The 19,945-nt window shown below is 43.1% G+C and overlaps 1 protein-coding gene across 1 annotated transcript; it reads left to right on the forward strand.

The window, feature by feature from the left end:
• The first annotated feature begins 11,182 nt into the window (after positions 1-11,182).
• Positions 11,183-19,927, forward strand: HSPA13 (heat shock protein family A (Hsp70) member 13). The gene is made up of 5 exons (XM_058842403.1): positions 11,183-11,243; positions 12,682-13,022; positions 14,672-14,885; positions 15,446-15,613; positions 16,540-19,927. The coding sequence occupies exons 1-5, from the start codon at positions 11,219-11,221 to the stop codon at positions 17,208-17,210; spliced, it is 1,419 nt and encodes a 472-aa protein (XP_058698386.1). The 5' UTR covers positions 11,183-11,218; the 3' UTR covers positions 17,211-19,927.
• The last annotated feature ends 18 nt before the right edge of the window (positions 19,928-19,945 follow it).

Here is a 19,945-nt window from a genome sequence, read left to right on the forward strand (position 1 = left end):
CCCTCAAAATCAACATTTATGTAGAAAAAAAAAAAGTTAGTCATAGCTGAGAAAGCTGGGAAAAATCTACTGTGCATGTGGTGCCTCAACTATACTCTTCACTCTTTTGGAGCAGCACTGAATTTTGACATCTTGTCAGCACCTCCATGCCACCAGGCGTTGCTTTGCTTAGGTTCATTCCTTACAAAAATTGCCATAGAAATACATTGGTCTGCCTAATACAGGAAGCTGCAACAGCTGTCTCAGAAGGTGCTATGAAATATTTACATCCATTCATTCCCTGAAGTCACTTATGGCGTGCATAGGCCTTAGAAAAGTTTTGTCCTATCACCATTTTGTACAAGTTGGTCAGAACTCTGCAACTTGAAAATCATTATCCTCTCCATTAGCTTCTGTTCTTGCTCTTATTGTGTATTTGTTTTGGTTTAGGGTAAATTTGGGAGAAAAAATTTTGAATGGGGTTTTTTTAGAAAGTAAATTTAAGTGGCTTTTCTTTTAACTGGTTTGGGAATTTTTTTTATTTTTTTTTTTGAGAAAAGTGGACAAAACTGTTTATTTAACAAGTAAAGCATTTACAAGTATAAAAATGAATAATATTTAACAACAAAATTTTTGTTTCTTAAAGAGATGGCAAATCTATAAAAGTTTTTGTTGTGGGGTGTAGTTTGGCTTGTTTAGGTCTTTATTAGTTTTTTTGGTGCTAGAAAGTGCTGAGGTTTAGGTTCTGTTGGGCTACAGGTGTGAATTCTCAGTGGTTTTTATGGTTTTTAGTTTAGAGTAGGTTTGAAAAGATTTATGGAAAAAGAAAAAGAAAATATAGTCTGGGGAACTTTTTTGTTTTATCTAGTTAAAAACTAACTAGAAGCAAAGGAGAGCTCTGTCTTGCTGTTTGTCCGTGCTGCAGAGAACACAGTCAGGAGAAGCACGCAGGGCAGCGAGTGCCATTTCTGCAAATAAAACTGCACACCTCTTCCTTCCCCCCTTCACTCTCAGAGCCATCCCTAAAGCTGCAGAACTCAATATCCAGCATAAACAGAGCAGACAGCTGGGGATACAAGCATCATAACTTCACCCCAGGACATATTGTCAACCTGAAAGTCCAGTCTGAGGCACCCACAACATTTAGCCTCTCCTAAGACAGACCTCATCAAGAATTCAGCTCAGCAAATCTTGACAAGAATTTTTCTTTTCAAGTAGCAGACAGACTATGTATATATATTTAAGGATAACATGGGAGTTGGTTGCCTTAGTAACAGGATCTTTCAGCCATTGCATTTAGTATTTACTCAGCACTGGAAATGTACACTGTATTAAGAAATAATACAGTATTTTTATTAGTCTACCCCTGTGTATATGCCCATCAGCAGCAAGTGCACACTGTGTAGTTTGACTTTCCATTTCTGAGTTATGTGAAACCTCTGAGAAGGGAGCATGCAGAAATGAAACCAGGGCACCTGGTGCAATGTATTTTTGTTACAAGTGTTTTGAGAGAAAAAAAAAAAAACAACCTGTTGTGAGAGTTTAAAGCACTGAACTAAAGATATTACTTGTCTCTCAATAATATGGCCAGAAGCAGAAAACTATAAAAGCATTTCTATCCCAAGGTTTCATACTCTGCTGAAAACAAATCTATAGAAAATAGTTATGAAAGAGGATATTTGTAAAGTGGCAGTTTCCACAACTGCATTAATGTGCAGTACCACTTAACAAGTGTTAAAAGGCTGTTTTACTTGGCATTTGGGGGGATGGAAGTGAGTGTATATACATTTAAGGTGCTATTTCAAAGCCTGCTTCACTCTGAGTGAAACAAGGCACCAGTTACAGCTGCACCAATTAAAATGCATGAGAAATTAAGCAGAATTGAGCCATTGAATTTTGGGACCAGCCAGGATACCAAAAGGTTTCTATCTCATCCTGTGCAAACATGCCATGGGATTTTTCATCCTCCCAGCAAGACAAAGTTGCCTTCAGGTGCTAAGCACAAACCCACGACCTCCAGCTGCCCAGTGCCTCCTGTGAGGGCACAAGGCTGCCTGGGAACAGAGTGGATCTACAACAGCACAGAGTCCCCTCCTGCCTCTGGGAAGTGCAGAGATGGGAACTGCTTTGCTCCAAAACAACAGGCAAAGACCCACTGGGTTTGCACAGATTTTATTTCAAGACCCAAGAACAAAACCAGGCTCTTCTGCTTGGAAGGACGAGTGCAGGTCATCCAGGACCTTATGGTCCCAAATTTTAAGGGCTGAGCTGGAGAAGGTTTAAGCACATGAACCAACCTGGCAGACTGTTTTTTCTAATAGTCTGTGCATTACCTCTAGCTTTTATGGCAACCCAGCTCTTGCACTGATAAGAAATCCACTCCTGGGCTGCTCTTTCTCATTATAATTTAAGAAACTGTAAAACACTTCTGTATTATAGCAAATTAATATCTCATATGGCCTCTGTCACAGTGTTATATCATACCCTTACAGGATGATGGACTCTGGTCTAATACAGCTTTTCCTTCCCTAACTACTGCAATCCTATATCCATTTTGCAATTCAGATGGAACAGACCCTACTCAGACAGAAAGGAAGAATGTTATAATCTCATAGAATAACTTAAATGTAATTACGAACAGAATATTTGTTCTATATTAAAAAAATAAGAGCTGGAAAATAGATGTGGAAAAGGCCTAACCGCGGAGAGAGCAGGTTGAACAAGACAGTTCTGCTGGTTTAAAGCACCACCCAACAATTGCAGGCTTTTCCTCCTATCATAAACAGTTTTCTCCCCTGTCCTGGCTTTCTCAGGTTTTTTAGCACCAAATATTGTTGCATAGATGGATTTGCAATGGACTTTTGGGTTAACCGCTGAAAAGGAGGCCTGGAGACTCTGCTACCAGCCAGCATTACTGGGCTTTGCACTCCCCCTAGAGGGGCAGGAATGTGAGTCACTGTGCTCATGTGTAGGGCTCTGCTGATGCTCCAGCAGCTGGAAAAGCCAGTGCTGCCACACCATGTCAGTGCAGCTGGATGGGGATAAGCAACAGGAGGAGCAGAGAGGTGGTGGATCCATTATCCAAGAGAAATCATTCCCCTCAGGTCGATTAAATGTTCGTGTTGTAAAACAAAAATGCTTTTTTTCCCCATTTCTCTTGCCATCCTTCAGTGTAATATAGAGAAAGCTTTGTATTTCTGTAAAAAGTGAAGGGGAAAAGAGGTGGGCAATACAAATTGTTTAAAAATGGCATAAAGATGGCAAGCTGCTTTTCTTGACAGGCCCTCCATGAATCATCTCATTATCAGAGGCTGCAAACTAAGCTGCATTTTCTCAGGACTGTCTTTTACAGGAAGGGCTCCACTCCTGTTTATCACACACTTGAACTAAAATCTATCAATTTGCAGTAAAAAAAAAAAAGGTGTTCTGAGAATTGGGAAAAGGTTTCAGCTAGTAGGAAAAAAAAAAAAAAATCTTTCCTTGTTCTGCTCAGATTTTAGGGCCACAGAATTCAAAACTAAAATATGTAAAAGTCACACAGAAAGAGGCTTACCAGCATAATTCTTACCCACACAAAAATCAGAGAGAAGAAACAAAATGGCAGTGAATTACTAGCCCTCAGTGACTGCAGATAACACACAAATCAATGTTAGTTTATGGGAGATTGCCTGCACAAAATAAAATTATCAGAGAGTTTTATCTATCTGGCTCCCAATACCATACGCTTTGGAACTATCCAGACATGCCATATTTTCCATATAATGACCCAGAATGTGTAATCCAGCTTCAAAAAGCTGTGTATTAGTAGCTGTGATCATACAGAGCATGATATACAACTACAGTTTTGCTTTCAATTAATGTAGCAGCAACAAAGATGCAGACAGATCTAGCAATTTGGGTTATTCATTACTACTGAAATTGCAACACCTTTCTTTTCTATTTGTTTTATTTTGCTGATACACATATTGCAAGTTTTTTAACTGTATTTTTGGTTTTTTTTTTGATTGGCACAGCACTGTATATCTGTCTATCCTAAAGTGCTTCTGTCATACCTAACTGCTTCTGAAATGAAAGCACAGACGATGGTGACTGCAATAAACAGCAGACAGACAAGGACAGGTAGTTTGTTGTATTGTTCCTTGGATCCTTTTCAGCAAAGTGAGTGCAAAGTATTGATGTTGCATGATGTGAACTGAATCTACATCTCCTCATGAGAGACAGGACAGCTACAATGGGAGTAAACAGGTAAGGAGAAAAAAAAAAAAAAAAGGTAAGTTTTTTGTTCAGCAGCTGAAGCTGTCAAGGTCCTTAGGAAAGGGAAAATCTGAAAGAATCGACATCTGTCAGCTCTGCTCACTTTGGGACTGAATGACAGCAAGGGAAGAGCATTATACTGAGATGGGAAACACTTGGGACTTCTCCAGACTATATGAAGACATGCATTCTCTGTCCCAACAATTCAGCAGAAACTGATATACTACCTCCTTCTGAGATTGTGAAATCCCTCCCTCACATTGCTTAATTGCAGCTGAGGGTGCTGTGGGAGCACCATAGTGTGACGACAGCCACAGAGCCCTCTGTGCTATGTACTGCAAAGAGAAAAAAAAAAGAAAAAAAGGCAGTCCAGCCCAATGAGACTGTTTGCACACAGTCAGAAATGTTTCTTAGAACCATGACATAAACATACTGTTGCATTTTTATCAGTATTTTCTATTTGGTACAAATATTCTGAAGCTTAAAGGCTCAGCGCCCACAAATATGCTGGCACACAGATTTCGCATATCTTGTAAAGTCTCTGCCTGTCCTTGGGTGTGCATAAGCAGTAGCTGTTTTTTCAAACACTTGCATATCTGAGCTGCAGAACCCAGCCAAAAGCATGGCAATGAATTATGGGCTGCATGAAGGTGCTGATACAGTCCAGCAGACCTACACGCAGTGCAATCACTCAAGAAAGAGAGAGGAAACTGGCATGGGACTTTTATTTTATTGTGATTGCGCAGAAAGGCTAATCTCTGCTTCTGTGGATGGACCATTTTCCCTAGCTGTACACCCTTCTTCTGGAACAGCTCTAACTTTACAGTATCTTCTTCCAACAAACTTCTCTCCAGGCTAAACAGACACTTGCTACTCACATGACAGTGCATAGGGGAGTGATGCTGAAAAAAGAAGACATGGTGTGGCTGACATCTTTGCTTGTCTTGTAAGAGTAATCTGAGTAATGTCGGAATGATTCCATCAATACTGTCAGAAATAGGTTTAAGAGCCCTCCAGGTAGGTTGCAAGCCTTGGCACAGGGAACAACTAATGCAAAGTGGTTGCCAACTGACCAGAGGTTCTGGGAAGGTACAAAGCAACACCAAGGACCTTGACTTAGGCTGATGACACAGTTTCCTTCTTCTGTGTTCTCAACAATTCTTTCCCTATTTCAGAGGGTTTGGAGTATGAAAGAAGCATAGTGGGCTCTGCTGTCAAATGCTATTGGTTTTACATATGGCACTCAGGAATGACACCAAACTGAGTTTGTATAATGCTGGATGAGCTTGCTCATATCTCAGTGGTATCTGAACCATTCATCCACTGAACTGAAGTATGCTGGGCATTTACACAATAATGGCAACTCTTATTCCTGCAGGACAGATGTGCACTACAAAGATCATTAGGAAATGCCACTACCACCTTGGCCAATGAGCAATTATAAATGAGAACGCTTCTCTCCCATCAAATCTTTGATGATACTGCTTGATACAGATTCCTAAAAGTAATGCAAGAAGGCTGATGTTGTGAGATCTCTGAAATAGTGTTTGAGACATCTTTTTTCAAACTGTATTGGCCCTCCAGGCTTGTTATTTATTCTTGAGTCACTGACCTTCAGTGTTCCTTTGCTTCACACAGTGTAAAGAAGAATACATGCTCTTACCTATTATTTCTTCCTGGACTGGAAACAATATGGGCCAGGGAGCTAGGGCCTCTAGGAAAATAGGCAGAGCATAGTTGCTCCTGGAGTACCATAACAGCACTTCTAAGTGATGACTGTAATAGATCTTCTGTGCCAGTCAAAAGATTCACAGTAAAGGCTCAGAAGTTCTAATCCAGTCTACAAACCCAATGAGGTACTGTAGGTGATACCTCCGGGAAAAGAACAAATGTAAAACAGGTACTCTTGACACTTCAGCCTCAGTACTCCACAAAAAAAAACAAACAAACAAACAAAAAAACAAAAAAAAAACCCAGAGCTTTTCTCTATCCATACACATTGCAAAATTTCTCCTCTGCCTGGGGAGCTCACTGTTCAGGCAGCTTTATTTGAGTGCATTCTTGTGTTTATCCTTTTGTTGTCATATACAATAGACCAAATTGACAAGCCTGACTGACATCTGTATGGCTTTCATATACACAGCAGCAACATGAATGAGGTAAAGTGGCCTCTTGGGGGACTGCTGGAACTCTCGTTCATTATCATTATCACCATGATGATTGGTGCAGATGATGAGACTCCCAGCCATCCCATCCTTGAGCTCTGCAGCCCTTCACACAGCGTGGTGTTGCAAACACTGCGATCACTTTCCCTGTCACCCCGTGCTGTACCGCTCTCCCTGCTCCACACAGGACACCCAGGCTGAGCAGAAGGTGGATGATGTGTTCCAGGCACCAGCACAAATCCAAGCCAAGCCACGATTCAGGCCCACTACCCCAGGCTGCTGTGGCTGGGGAGAATTCAGCAAGCTCACAGCTGCCTTTTGGCATTGTAACACTGGCCCACTTCACCATGGTGAAGCATGAAGAGAAACTCTCAGTTACCAGACCAATAAGTGCCAAACTGCTTTGCCTCTTCAATAAAATGTCTCTGGTTTTTATTTTTCACACCACAGAAAGCTTTATCAGCATTCACACCAACTGAAATTCAAGTAGAGAAGTGGGACAGATAAAAAACAATCAGTGAAAATCTCTTTTCCAAACTGTTTTTCTTAGATATCTACTGGGTTACATTATACTGGTATCACTGCAACTGTATTCATGAAAGGGGAAATAGTAATTTCATTGTTAACCTCAAAATTATTTCATGAGGGTTCAGTGAGATGGGTATGTTAAAGCAGTTAAAGAAACTGTAATGAAAATGTGGTGCCATTTTCATGACTTACGCCTTTACAAGACTTTGGGTAACTACTGCTAAAGGTTAATATGCTTTATATGAATCTGCAGGTATCTGTCAGACACCAAAAGCAGTCTGGGGAAGAAATGCTCCGTGGCAGAGACATCTGCTGGGAGCTCCTTGCACTCCTCCCACGCCTCATGGTTCAGCTTTCTGGGGTTGTGGATCCTAGGAGAAGCCTTGAGCTGCTCCTGCTGCCTCCAGCTGGGGAGTGAGTTTGTGGCTAATGGAGAATCCAGCACACCCCTGCCCGGCCATGGCCAGTTAGCCACTCAAAAGGAGCCAGAATCTTTAGGCTATATGCTGGAATTTTAATGGAAATGTTTGCATCTAAATTAAAGGCTATGCTCCTCTATTCAGCTGCCTGACATTGAACTGTCAGAGGAAGGCTGCTGAAATTCTTCCCTTTCCCAAGCATATACAGCAGGAGAAGATCAGTGTTTTAATTAGGGAAAGGAACTATCAGGGACCTCTGCAATTCTGACAACACACTAAGGCGCTGTTATCTAAGTTAAAAACTGAAAATGAGGTTTCAGATTTTAGCATCTTCAAAATTCCTAGCATCAATCATCTCCCTTCTCAGAGAGATATTGATTCTATTCTCCACCTACAAAGTGGATCTCAATCCCTCTTTCCCTTCCTCCTTCATAGTGGGAAAACATGGACTGATCCTCCTGGGTTGATGGGATCACATTGTGCATTGAGCATATCCCAGCATCCTGAATTTCAGTTTTAGACGCTGGCTTTAAAATGATTGAGACAATGCAGAAAACACTCACCCAGTAAACCCTAGAAAGACAAAACCATGTTTTGTACAACAGCAGAAAAGAGGATGCTTTGCAAACTCAATTGCCTTTTCTCCAAATGCAAGGATACAGCTGATGCAAAGCATCCTGCAAATGAAAACAAGCTGTATTTGATTCCACGCACACCGAATGCTTGAACTGTGTTTAGCACATCACAGGTGTAGGGTTTGAGTGATAATCCCCAGTGTAGCAGGATTTTTCCTGCAGACATCAGTTCACATCTGATGGGAGACTGTTTTAAAACCAGCCTCTGCTCTTACATTGTAAGAACAACTCTCTCCCTCAAGCTACTTGCAGGCAAAAACATGTTTACCTCCACCTATCAAAGCACCAGGGGAAAAGAACAGCCCCTTGAAGGAAATTAATCCCCGAAAAGCGTTTGAAATGTTATAAACAGCTTACTACCAGAGTGAACAGATGCACTAAGAAGGATAAACAAGCATTTGCCCAGCCCCTCGGAGGGAGTTGGCTGCACACCCCCTTCACACTCGCGTCAGAGGCAGGCGGGTGTTGGGGTCCTGGTGTGTGGTGGCCAAGGGCCACTTGATGTGGCCCGGCCCAGGTATCCAAGGCAAGCAGCTCAGGACTAGCAGCCCCTGGCACCACAGCACCTCATGCACCCTCCCTCACTCAGGGGCATCCAGAGAAGCTTTATCAGCTTTTGCAAAGCAGTTGTAGAGGCCTGAATCTGCACTCTCAGGTGAGGGTGCCCACCACGGAGTATGTGCCTTGCCTGCTCTTACAGGGACGTGGCAAAAGCATTCCAGGAAAACAAAGGCCAGCCTTCCAGTGTCTGCCCCAAACACATTTATGCTTTCCCCATGAGGCACTCTATGGAGCAGGAGTTACCCATATCTTTTTCTCCCAAACAAATAAGCCTCTCCTTCTACTGCCCAATGAATATTGAAATATTCTGTGCAAAACCAAGCTGTCTTCTCCAGAAACACTGAATGTTCCCTTCTGTTCCTGAACAACCCATTCCCGAGTGTGAAAATGGACACAGGCAAACAAGAGTAGCTAAAAAAAGGTGATACAGAAGACACAGTGATAATGCCCAATTACCATTACAAGGGCAAGATCACTAGGGTTAGTTCTGCCTGTTTTGCAGATGCAAGACAAGTCTGGCATCACTGTGCAGAGTCAGGAATATCCATGAGCAGGTCCTAATAGGTCATGGAGAAGATGTGGAGGGAAAGAATTAGGCATTTCTGCACATCTTCTAAGCATATCTGCTGAAGACCACGTGTTCCCTTGGAATGACTACAGAATACGTGTGGTGGACTGAGCCTTCAAACCTTGCAGCAGCCCAAACCAGCGACAGGGGAGTGAGTGGCTTCTGCAGAAGCTTCTGGCATGGCAGAGCTTTGCTGCAGGGCAGAAAGCCTGCTGAGATGCTCCCCTTGACTTGACTCCCAGGCAGGTGGCCTGTGCTGTGTAATCCTGCAGGGAACAGCCAAGCCTCCAGGGAGTCAGTCAGGTGGGGAGGCTTTGATTGACACACTGAATTCATTAAGCTGCTTTGCTAAGGAGAAATAGGGAAATAGGAAAGGGCATTTAAGTTCTGTCCTTGGGCAGGTAGGGTAACAAGTGATCCTCAAGTCTTTTAAAGGTTTAACCTCAAGGACAAAAACCAAAGCCTGGCCTCTGCTCCAAAAAAGGAATAAATCTCTGAAATGAGGGGCTTGTATTAGTATTTCTTAAAAACACATCCCTACATATCAGAAGTCTGCAGTGTCATATTTGAGATGGTCCTTATGTATCAAAAAATACCTGCTATTAAATATCAAAATTATGAGCAAAATACAGTTTGATCATGTGCCCTGTTTATGCTAAACCTGTTTTTTTGCTCACCATCCACTGACAGCGGTATAAAACACAAAGTGCCTACTCATGAGTTATAAGGATGAAAAAATACTGTAAACAACGATTACGAGTTTCCCCCACTTACGAATGAGCACAGTTACAGTGGTCCCACTTCAAGAAACATTATTAAAGTATGCAAAAGAAATTAATTTACCTAAATAATTAGAAAACAGTCAGATCATGAGTCATTAAGGAAGCTGAATGGTTCAACCTTCTCTTCCTTTTCCAAAGAGTTTCCACCTTCTCACGCTGAGAATGAAGCACATCACTATATGTTAACCATAAGTGGAGGACAAATATATTTTTTACTATTAAGGTAAAGCAGTTCCACTTTCTTTGCATATAGAAGAAGCTTTTAAGAAGTGAGCTCCTGGGAATTACTTTTGGGTTATGTATCTTTCCATCACTTAGGAGAAACAGAGATGCTGGAGATAACTACAATAGGATTTAGTCTACTTTTCTTCCACTATGCAATAGTGCACATATTTTCCTCCACTATGCAATTTGCTACCATCTACTCATTTACGGATATTTTCTATTTAAAAAGCTTCTAACTTGGACTTCTGCCTGAAACAGAAACCTGCTCTGCAAGAACCTGAAAATCCATTACTCCTTATGAGAGTAGAGTGGAGCAAAGCAGAGGGACAGCTGATGAGAAGGAAACCCACAGAGTACTTCACAGTGCATTTCTTAGAGCAGTCACCAATTGTGCCCCTCCAGGATGTATTTGAGGGGCAGGTTTCACCTGCATTCTCCTCTCTTGTCTAAATGCCAGGTGGGCAAGAAGGAACTCTCCCCTCACCATTAATAAGAGAACTAGGTAACTTGGAGCCAGTGAACTGTGATTGGTTTGCTGAAATGCATATTTATTGTAAAGTTTTGAGAATCGGTGTGCTTGATTTGTGGAAAGCTTCTGCCTTGCAAACTGCACAGAATAAACAATGTCTCCTTTCCGAACCTGGCTCTTGTCCGTGTAAAAGACACCGAAACCCTTGCAGAGGAGGGAAGACGGTACTTTCTAGCTGTAAACCGAGGGGGGGATAAAGAAAGATGCTCTGCTTCGGCACTGCCACAGCAGCGGTCTCTGACGCCTCACGCCGGCGGGAGGCCGCGGAGCAGCATGGCGCCGGGCCTCCGGACTACCACTCCCAGCAGCCATCGCGACCGCCCCGCCTGGGTCTGCGCATGCGCCCCTAAGAGGGCACGCACCGCCTCCCCTGCTAACGGGTACCGCGCCTCCCCGCCCATTGGCTGGTACCCGCCGGAACCGGCCGCGCCGCGATGCGCACAGGGAGTTGTGGTTTCTTTGCCCCCAGCAGCTGCTGACGTGAGCGGGGTGAGCGGGATACGCGTACTACCGTTCCCGGCGTGCCCCGCGGGGCCCGGAAAGAGCCGTCAGCAGCTGGAGCCGTAGGCAGACATGGCGGGGCAGATGGCTGTGCTGGGTGAGGTGGTGGTGTGGCTGGGCTGTGGGTTTTGCGGGGCTTTACTTCCTCTGTCGAGTCTTTCTGCCGCCGGTGTCGCCCCGGGTTTGCTCTCCAGGGTGGCATGAGCTCTGTGTCTTCCGCTCTGTCCAGTTCTGGGCTTCTCTCTACGGGAGAGACATGGAACTCTTGGAGCGGGTCTAGCGGAGGGCAGCGAAGACGATGAGGGCACTGGACCTTTTAGAAGTAAAGGCTGAGGGAGCTGGGGCTGTTTAGCCTTGAGAAGAGACGAGTGGGAGGGAAGCTCATCAGTGTCTGAAGGGAGGGGTCAGAGCATGGACCAGGCTCTGCTCGGTGGTGCCCAGCAATGGGACAAGATGGAACTGATGCACAGAAAGTTCCTTCTGAACGTGAGGAAGAACTTCTTCACTGTGCAGTGACCAAACACTGGAACAGATCATCCAGGGAGGGTGTGGAGTCTCCCTCACTGGAGATATTCCAGAACCATCTGGATGCAATCCTGTGCTCTGGGGTGATCCTGCTTGAGCAGGGAAGTTGGACCAGATTGTTGTCCCTTCCAACCTGACCCACTGTGGCATTCCGTGAAAGCCAAAGTGCTCAGTGGCACATTGCTCAGAAATGCCTGGGAAGATTTGCAGCCCAGAGCAAGCCAGGGCTTTCTGACCAGTCTGTTTGAAGCACTGCTATGACCACCCTTCCCAGCTGGGAAAAAAAAAGAGGTCACCCAGTCTTTGAAATTTAACTTATTTGCATGTCTTGTTGAGATTTTGTTTGTTGGTGCATTTTTTTGGTAATCATCTGAGGTTATTACTTGATGCTAGACTTTTGGGTTTCCTGTGTCTGATGATTATAAGTAAAATTAAAAGAAAATCAACCAAACAATGAATTCTTCTGCACATAAACTGGTCTTCCCTTGGGTTTCAAGGTACAGAAAAGATTCAGAGGTGTGGGGAGATGCTTTTTTTGGAGCTATGGCTGAAACAGAATGAGTTAGTATGAGAGAGGGTTTCTCTCCCCTTATTTTTGAACTTCTGGTGAAGATGGAGGTGTTAGAATTGCGAGTTTGTCATTCACTGTGATTTTGGACAGTCCTATTAACTCAGTGTCCTTTAGGGTCATTTATAGACAACTCCTTCAGAAGTACTAATTAGCCTGTGTTATTGCAGTAACATGCAGAGAGAAATAGAATTATTACAGTGTGGTGATATTTTTGGCTTGGCAATCTCTTGGGCTTTTTTTCCTCAATCAGTTTAATATTTAATGCCTAAAATTCTCTCTGTTGAGAAGGAAATTAAAAACTAATTAGGTAGCTAAACAGGCTCCAGGGTGTGAAATAAAGCTGCAGGAGGTGCAATGTGTCACACCGTGTCATTTGCATTGACTTGTAGGTTTGCAGAGTTGATCCCCTAACCCTGCTGTTGACTGTTCCGTGTTTCAGGCTCTGCTGTGCTGGCCCTGCTCTTAGCCAGCTACCTGGCACAACAGTATCTGCCCTTGCCCACCCCCAGAGTGATTGGGATCGACCTCGGCACCACCTACTGCTCTGTTGCCGTCTTCCTGCCTGGAAGCGGGGATGTGAAGGTCATTGCAGATGAGAAGGGGCACAACAGCATCCCCAGTGTCGTCTCCTTCACAGACACAGGGGTGCATGTGGGCTATGAGGGCCTGGAACTGGCCGATGCCAATCCTCAGAACACCATATATGATGCCAAGAGATTCATTGGGAAAGTCTTCACTTCAGAAGAGCTGCAAAGTGAAAGCAGCAGGTATCCCTTTAAGGTAAGCAGTCAGTGCCTTCAGTTGCCTCCAAGCAGTGAGGTGCAGGATGAAATCCAGGCTGGGCATGAACAGCCCCAGAGCAGCCCTGGGAGAAGGACTTGGGGGTGCTGGTGATGAGAGCTGGACATGCCCCGGCCGTGTGCGCTGGGAGCCCAGGAACCCCCCGTGTGCTGGGCTGCATCCAAAGCCCCATGGGCAGCAGGGCAGGGAGGGGATTCTGCCCCTCTGCCCCTCTCTGCTCAGACCCCACCTGCAGGGCTGCATCCAGCCCTGGGCTTCCAGCACAGGAAGGACAGGGACCTGCTGGAGCTGGGCCAGAGGAAACAATCAGGATAATCAGAAGGATGGAGTAGCTCTGCCGTGAGGAGAAACAGAGAGAATTGAGATTGGCTTGGGATTGGAGAAGGCTTTGGGGTGCACGAATTGTGGCCTTCCAGCACTGGAAGGGAGCTTACAAAAGAGATGGAGAGAGATTATTTATAGGGACCTGGAGTGACAGAACAAGGAGAAAAGGCTTCAAACTGATAGAGGGTAGGTTTAGATTAGAGATTATGAAAAATGTTCTTTACTGTGAGGTTGGTGAGGCACTGGCACAGGTTGCCCAGAGAAGCTGGGGATGCCCCATCCCCATAAGTGTTGAAGGCCAGGTTTGATGGGGCTCTGAGCAACCTGATCTAGTGGAAAGTGCCTATAGCAGGGGGTTGGAAGGAGATGAGCTATAAGGTCCCTCCAACCCAATTCTATGGCACCTGAAATGTGGTTGATCATCTTGTCAGACCTTGAGTCATTTGGCTTAATCTGATATCCCCGAAAACTGAAGAAAATGGTTGTGGAAGTTGTGTACCTCTGCATGAGAGCTGATAATGATTTTCCAGAAGACCCTGTGTTTTCCTATTCAGAAATGTTTTTCTGGGTAACCTTCCAGTCCTTTCTCTGAAAGGATAAATTTCAACTTGAAATGCTATTTGTGCTTTGCTGAAACTTAGTTCTCCCTGAAATTGTAAAATAAAAACACAAACAAAAATCAACAAACTGCTCCCCAAAATAACGCAAAAAACCAAAACCCAAAAAAGTTTTAAAGTCACATCTTCTCTGTCCCATTGTGTTTTTTCCTTCAGTACTTTACTACTTACTTGACCAGCAGCAGAACTTGAAAGTTACTTTTAAAAAAATTGCATTATATGAGCATGGCACAGAATTGGTTAGAAAAATAAAAAAAAAAAAATTGTGTACTGCAAGTGGTCTTTGAAGTCTTTTTAATCTGTTAATATTGTTAAGAGAAGCAGTTTCATTACCAAGCTGTTAGTTTCCTTTCAGAAACCTGAAAGGTAACCTAATGACTAAAAAAGCATCCCTTTTGTCTTTGAATGTGGTGTTGGAAGTTGATGGCACAGTATCTAGGTCTTAACTTTTTTTAATGTGTTTTACTGGGGCACAGTGGGTGTAATTTTTTGGATATATTTTGACCCCTTAAGTGGAATGTTTTGCGTAATCCTAATCAAGGAATAAAAGTGATCCAGGAATGCCAAAAGCACGTTTCAACTTTTCCAGAATGAAGAGACTACGTGCAAATAAACATTTAGTGGGAACAGGGTGAGGGAGTACAGGAAGACTTCTCACTTGGGGGTTGTGTCACTTTATCCTTCTAGGTTGTCAACAACAAAGGATTAGCTGAATTTTCTGTGACAACTAATGAAACCTTTCGCATCACTCCAGAGCGCATTGGCTCTAAGCTGTTGTTGAAACTGAAGAAAATGGCAGAAGCCAACCTTGGCACGTCCATTTCCAAGGCAGTCATCTCCGTGCCAGCAGAGTTTGATGAAAGGCAGCGGAATTCTACCATTAAGGCAGCTAACCTTGCAGGTGATGTCTCTCTGTTCCAGAGTTTATATTTGAGACTTTGTGGTCTATTTCACTAACAGTAAGGCTTTTGTGAAGGATATAGAAACAGTGAATCAGTGACAGAGAAGCTTAGAATGGATTTATTGCGAGTAACAGCTGAGAACTTCTGAGTACTGACAGGTCTAGCTGGCTAATGCGGACATAGATGGCTGAAAGTAAGTTTTACTTCAGGGAAAATAGTCTTTTTTATAATCTCCAAATAGGGAGACTCTATAGAGCACCCTTGGACAGTCATTTAAGCAGAAATAGAATGCATGATATAAATCTCCTTAGCAAGGTTTCTCTGGAAGCAGTGTGTTTGGGCACATTATGGTTCGTGATTTCACCCTGATGCTGAAGCAGTACTATTTTAGGATTAAGTAAAGAAAAGAGTTCACTGGATATTACTGCTTATGAAACTACTTACTTTAGATCTGACACTTAAAAAAGCCCAACAAGTATTGGCAAATGTCATTCTGATATAAGAACTGCAGTTTTCTGAGGTGTACCTGAGTGTTACTTGTTGTCTCTGCTCTTCATAGGGCTCATCGTTTTGCGAGTAATCAATGAGCCCACGGCTGCTGCTATGGCTTATGGGCTCCACAAAGCTGATGTGTTTAATGTGCTGGTGGTGGATTTGGGTGGAGGAACTTTGGACGTGTCTCTGTTGAACAAGATGGGAGGGATGTTTGTCACACGAGCCATGGCAGGTAAGATAAATGCTTTTGTTTCTCAAGGGGTTCAAGGGAGGCAAGTGCACCTTGTAGTGCAACCCCTTGAAGTTGGAGGGACTTTTTAAAAGATACCAACCATGTCACAGAGTGTTTTCCCAATGCATTCTCAGCTGATTTTCATGCAAAATTAGGTTTGTGGCTGGTTTCAGCAATTTAGACCAGAGTCATGGGTTTTGGCTGACCCAGAGGGGTAAGTTGTGGTTTCATTTTAGCCATGTCTGTTAACATTTGTGCCCATTAATAAAGTGCAGGTGCATGTTACAGTTACTTTGACTGGACTTTTTCAGAGATGGGAGTTGTTTAAAATCTTTCTGTCACCTTTGCCCAAACTGGGAATATTGTCAGATCACTAAGCAGTGCTTTGGTGTGTCCTTGCCTTGTGTTTGGTGCCAGTTCAGTTGAGCTGGGTTTGGGAATGCATGGGCTGTTAACTCACAAGTTTTGTGATTGTTGTATGAATGATTCATCCCTGGGCACAGAGCTCTGGCAGCAGTGTTTGGTGAAGAGACAGCCGTGCTTCAGCTGGCCTGCATGCACACATGGCTCTGTGCAGTGCCAGCTGCCTGTGTTGCCTTCAACAAGTAAGTTCTGATGTGAGCTGCTGCTGTTCAGTCCAGTTAGAGTGAAACAGCAAGAAAGATTCAGCAGCTTCACTCTGATTTAGACAGAGGTCCACTGAGTGAATTACTGTTTTCAGTCAAAACAAAACTGGAAATCATTACCCATCATGAATGCACTGGACAACAATTTTGTCTATTGTCACAGCTCTGTGAGCTCGTGTGCTTGTGGTCCTTCTGTGACTCTTCTGGCCCTTGAGCACCATCCCTGACTGAAAGAGAAGTGTGCTGCTTTCTGGGGCTTTCAAGGTGCTCTGTCTGATGCCTTCTGTTCTGATCTTTCAGGTAACAACAAACTTGGAGGACAGGATTTCAATCAGAGGTTGATGTTGTATTTATATGATCAGCTCCGCCAAACGTATGGGTCTCTGCCAACACAAAAAGAGGAGGTTCACCGCCTTAGACAGGCTGTGGAAGCTGTTAAATTAAACCTGACTGTCCATGAGGCAGCTACACTGAGAGTGCTGTTGACTCTGCCAGCAAACAAGCTTACAAGAGAACTTGAAAAAAGCCGGGTAAAAACAAACAGTGTGCTACAAGGTGAGGTTTCACAAGACACAAAAGGCCTGAAAAATCTTGGAGACGCTTCGAAAGTAGAGGATGACTTTGTTGAAGTTGTGTTTGAAACAGAAATCTCTCGGAAGCTGTTTGAGATACTAAATGAGGACCTTTTTGAGAAGATTCTCGTGCCCATTGAACAAGTGTTGAAGGAAGGGCACCTGCACAAAGCAGAAGTGGATGAAATTGTATTAGTTGGAGGCTCCACACGGATTCCCAAAATACGTGAGGTTATTCGGGACTTCTTTGGAAAGGAGCCCAACACCTCTGTAGATCCTGACCTGGCAGTTGTGATGGGTGTAGCCATCCAGGCAGGAATTCTTGCTGGGTCCTGGCCTCTCCAAGTCAGTGCTATAGAAATTCCTAACAAGCATTTACGGAAGACTAATTTTAGCTGAAAAGAAACTCTTCTCAGTTGCATTCCAGCTCTCCAGAAGGATCCATACTTATCTGACTGGCAACAGAACTTAATCTTAGCTGCATTCTATTAAATTTTCACCTGTTCCAGTTAGATGTTACTGGGCACTTACCTGTGCTAAAGCTTGGTGTTACTTTAAAGGTACAAACAAGTTCTGAAGTGTGTTGTGTTTACTTGGAGATGGGATATTGGATGAAAATGCCAGTGATCACACACACACATTTTCTTGCTAAATTTTATTAGCAAATCCTGGAGCAGTGTGTATATAAAGTATAAAGGGAGCGTGACCAAAGGTTTGAGATGATGTGGTACTAAGGTATTCCCGGGTCCAGTGTATTTTCTTGGAAGGACTGTGAAGCAGCCTTAACGCACAGGCAGTGTTCAGTTTAGACTTACTTATTAGATTGAGCCATTTGAGCATTTAAGCACCTTTCCTAAAGGCATCTTGCAGCTTAAGTGAAACTGAGGCATTCACTTGATTCTTCTGCTGTTCATAACAGCATAGTGGTATTGCTGATGCTCTGTGGCAAACAGTCCCATGATTAGGAAACCTTACTGAAAACGTAGCTCTTGCCAGTGCAAATTTCTTGGTCTCCAAGGGCTTCATTCCTGACCTGGCTGTGATGGTTAAACACAGGTGCTGCTGTTTTACCACTGGAATTCTCCACAGAGAATGAGGGTATATTGCCAAATATTCATACCTGCCCCTGCCTTATTTTAAAACTATGGAGATTTTATGTATCTTGAAGCCACACCTGCCTGTCTTCCCTTGCATTTGACCAACACGAATTTCATTGTTCTGCATTTACAAGCATGTGACATCTTCTCCATGAAGTACCCCAAGCCATACTGTCCTTAGGGAGAAAGTGTGGGACAGAAGGGTTGAAATGTAGTTCCTGTAGCCCTAGTAAATGAAAATTGACCCAGCTACTTCCTGCTTTTCAGCTCTTACGTGGTTTAAGTTCTGTCATATCCCCCTCTAAACTGAGCAGAAGTTGTAGCTGTCCTATTGGGAAAGGAGCAGTGTTGTGTAACTCGGGGTTTGAGGTGGCACTTCCTAGGACTCTATTTTAGACAAACAGGTTGCTATCCAGATATCTTGGAAATGTGTGAGGAGAACAAAGTTATTGACCTGAAAAAAAAAACCGAATTGGTGACAGTTCTCTCTTTGGAGGGATTAAGCAATAATCAAACACCAGCTGAATTATATTATCTGCTTGTAACTTCCTACCAAAAAAACATATAATTCAGCTAAGGCTGGTTTCAGCATCCATCAGCCTAGTCTTCATCAGGTAAGCTCTAATAACAGGTGGTTTTAAGGATTTTCTTGTCTTCTCCGGAATAATTTTGCATTAACCTTGCTAAGATAAAGTGTGGGGCTTAGATTTATTGTTTTAACCTATGACTATATTAAAATAGGCTTATTACTCTCCTGGCAGTAGGCCTGATTTATGGCACTGCCATAAATCAGTTGTGCTGATTCAGCTGTTTGCATAGCTATTGTCCAAATGCATCTTTGAAGTAATCCAATTAAAAACCTCTTAAATTGAATCATAGTTGCACACAGCCATTCCATCAGCATTGTTTAACTTGACAGAGGATTCCCAAAGTACTGCTGACATCTGTTTAATTTTCCTGAGTTGAAAACCAAAGTTATTTTTTTATTTGAGGATTCTTCTTTTCCTTTGTGCCTCTTTGAAAGTGACCCCAACTAAGTCTGTATGGAACTTCCAGTAAGTAAAAGTCTTGCAGTGAGAGAAGTGCCTCTTCAGTGACACCATGGATGAATGCCACTATGGAGTAGAGTCCTCAGTTGCTGTTGGGGGCCTTTGCTTTGCAATATAAATGTATGTGTTCAATATCTGTACCAGTGTCTTTAGAGTCATTGTGGCCTTTCTTTCTGCCCTGCTGTAAGTTCATCCCAAAATCCACTGGAGTTACGGTAGGGCTTTGGTCTTCATGCCTTTAATGTGCTGTGTAAAACAAGCAGTCTGATATAGAAACAGAACCACATCACAGTGAAGTTAAATGATTAAAAGCTTTTGCAGTTTTGGGACAAGTTAGGTAGGAGATGTTAAAACTCTCAAAGCAAATAAATTAAGTACTTTTTTCTTTCACATCCTCCTTTAGCCTGGGGGAGTTAAATCTTCAGTGTTAATCTGGGAACTGGAAGGGAAGCACAGGTTGTTTACTTGTAAAAACTAAATTCACAAAAGGGTATTTTGTGAATAGCCTGTATAGAAATCTTATTCAGATTTCTATACGGGCTTGATTTTTTAGTAGAGAAGTTACTGTACACTGGATATCACAATGCATCCTTATTTATTAAATTTTCTGAATTATTTATTTTGTGTCGTTGAATACTGTATTTTGGCACAAACAATTGAATTTTAAAGACGAGTCCACTGCACTAAGTGGATATTTCCAGGTATGCACATGGGCTGCTTACCAAAAGGCTCTCTGTAAAAAAGTTGATATTTGAAGGCTGAAATCTTTCTGTAATCCTTATGATTGCCTTTTGTGGTAGGTGTGTAACAAATTTCTCTAGCTAAGGTTTATTTGGCAAGTTGAAATTCTGAAAGCATCAAGTGACTTCAACAATTGTGTGTTCCCTAATTGTTTCCCAGTGCAGATGATGAAATGCATTTTATAAATAACATTTTAGATTTTTTTAATAAAAGAAATTTCTACCCCTTGGATCTGTCTTCTTTCACT

This window comes from Poecile atricapillus, chromosome 1, assembly GCF_030490865.1.
Source record: "Poecile atricapillus isolate bPoeAtr1 chromosome 1, bPoeAtr1.hap1, whole genome shotgun sequence".
Lineage (NCBI taxonomy): Eukaryota > Metazoa > Chordata > Aves > Passeriformes > Paridae > Poecile > Poecile atricapillus.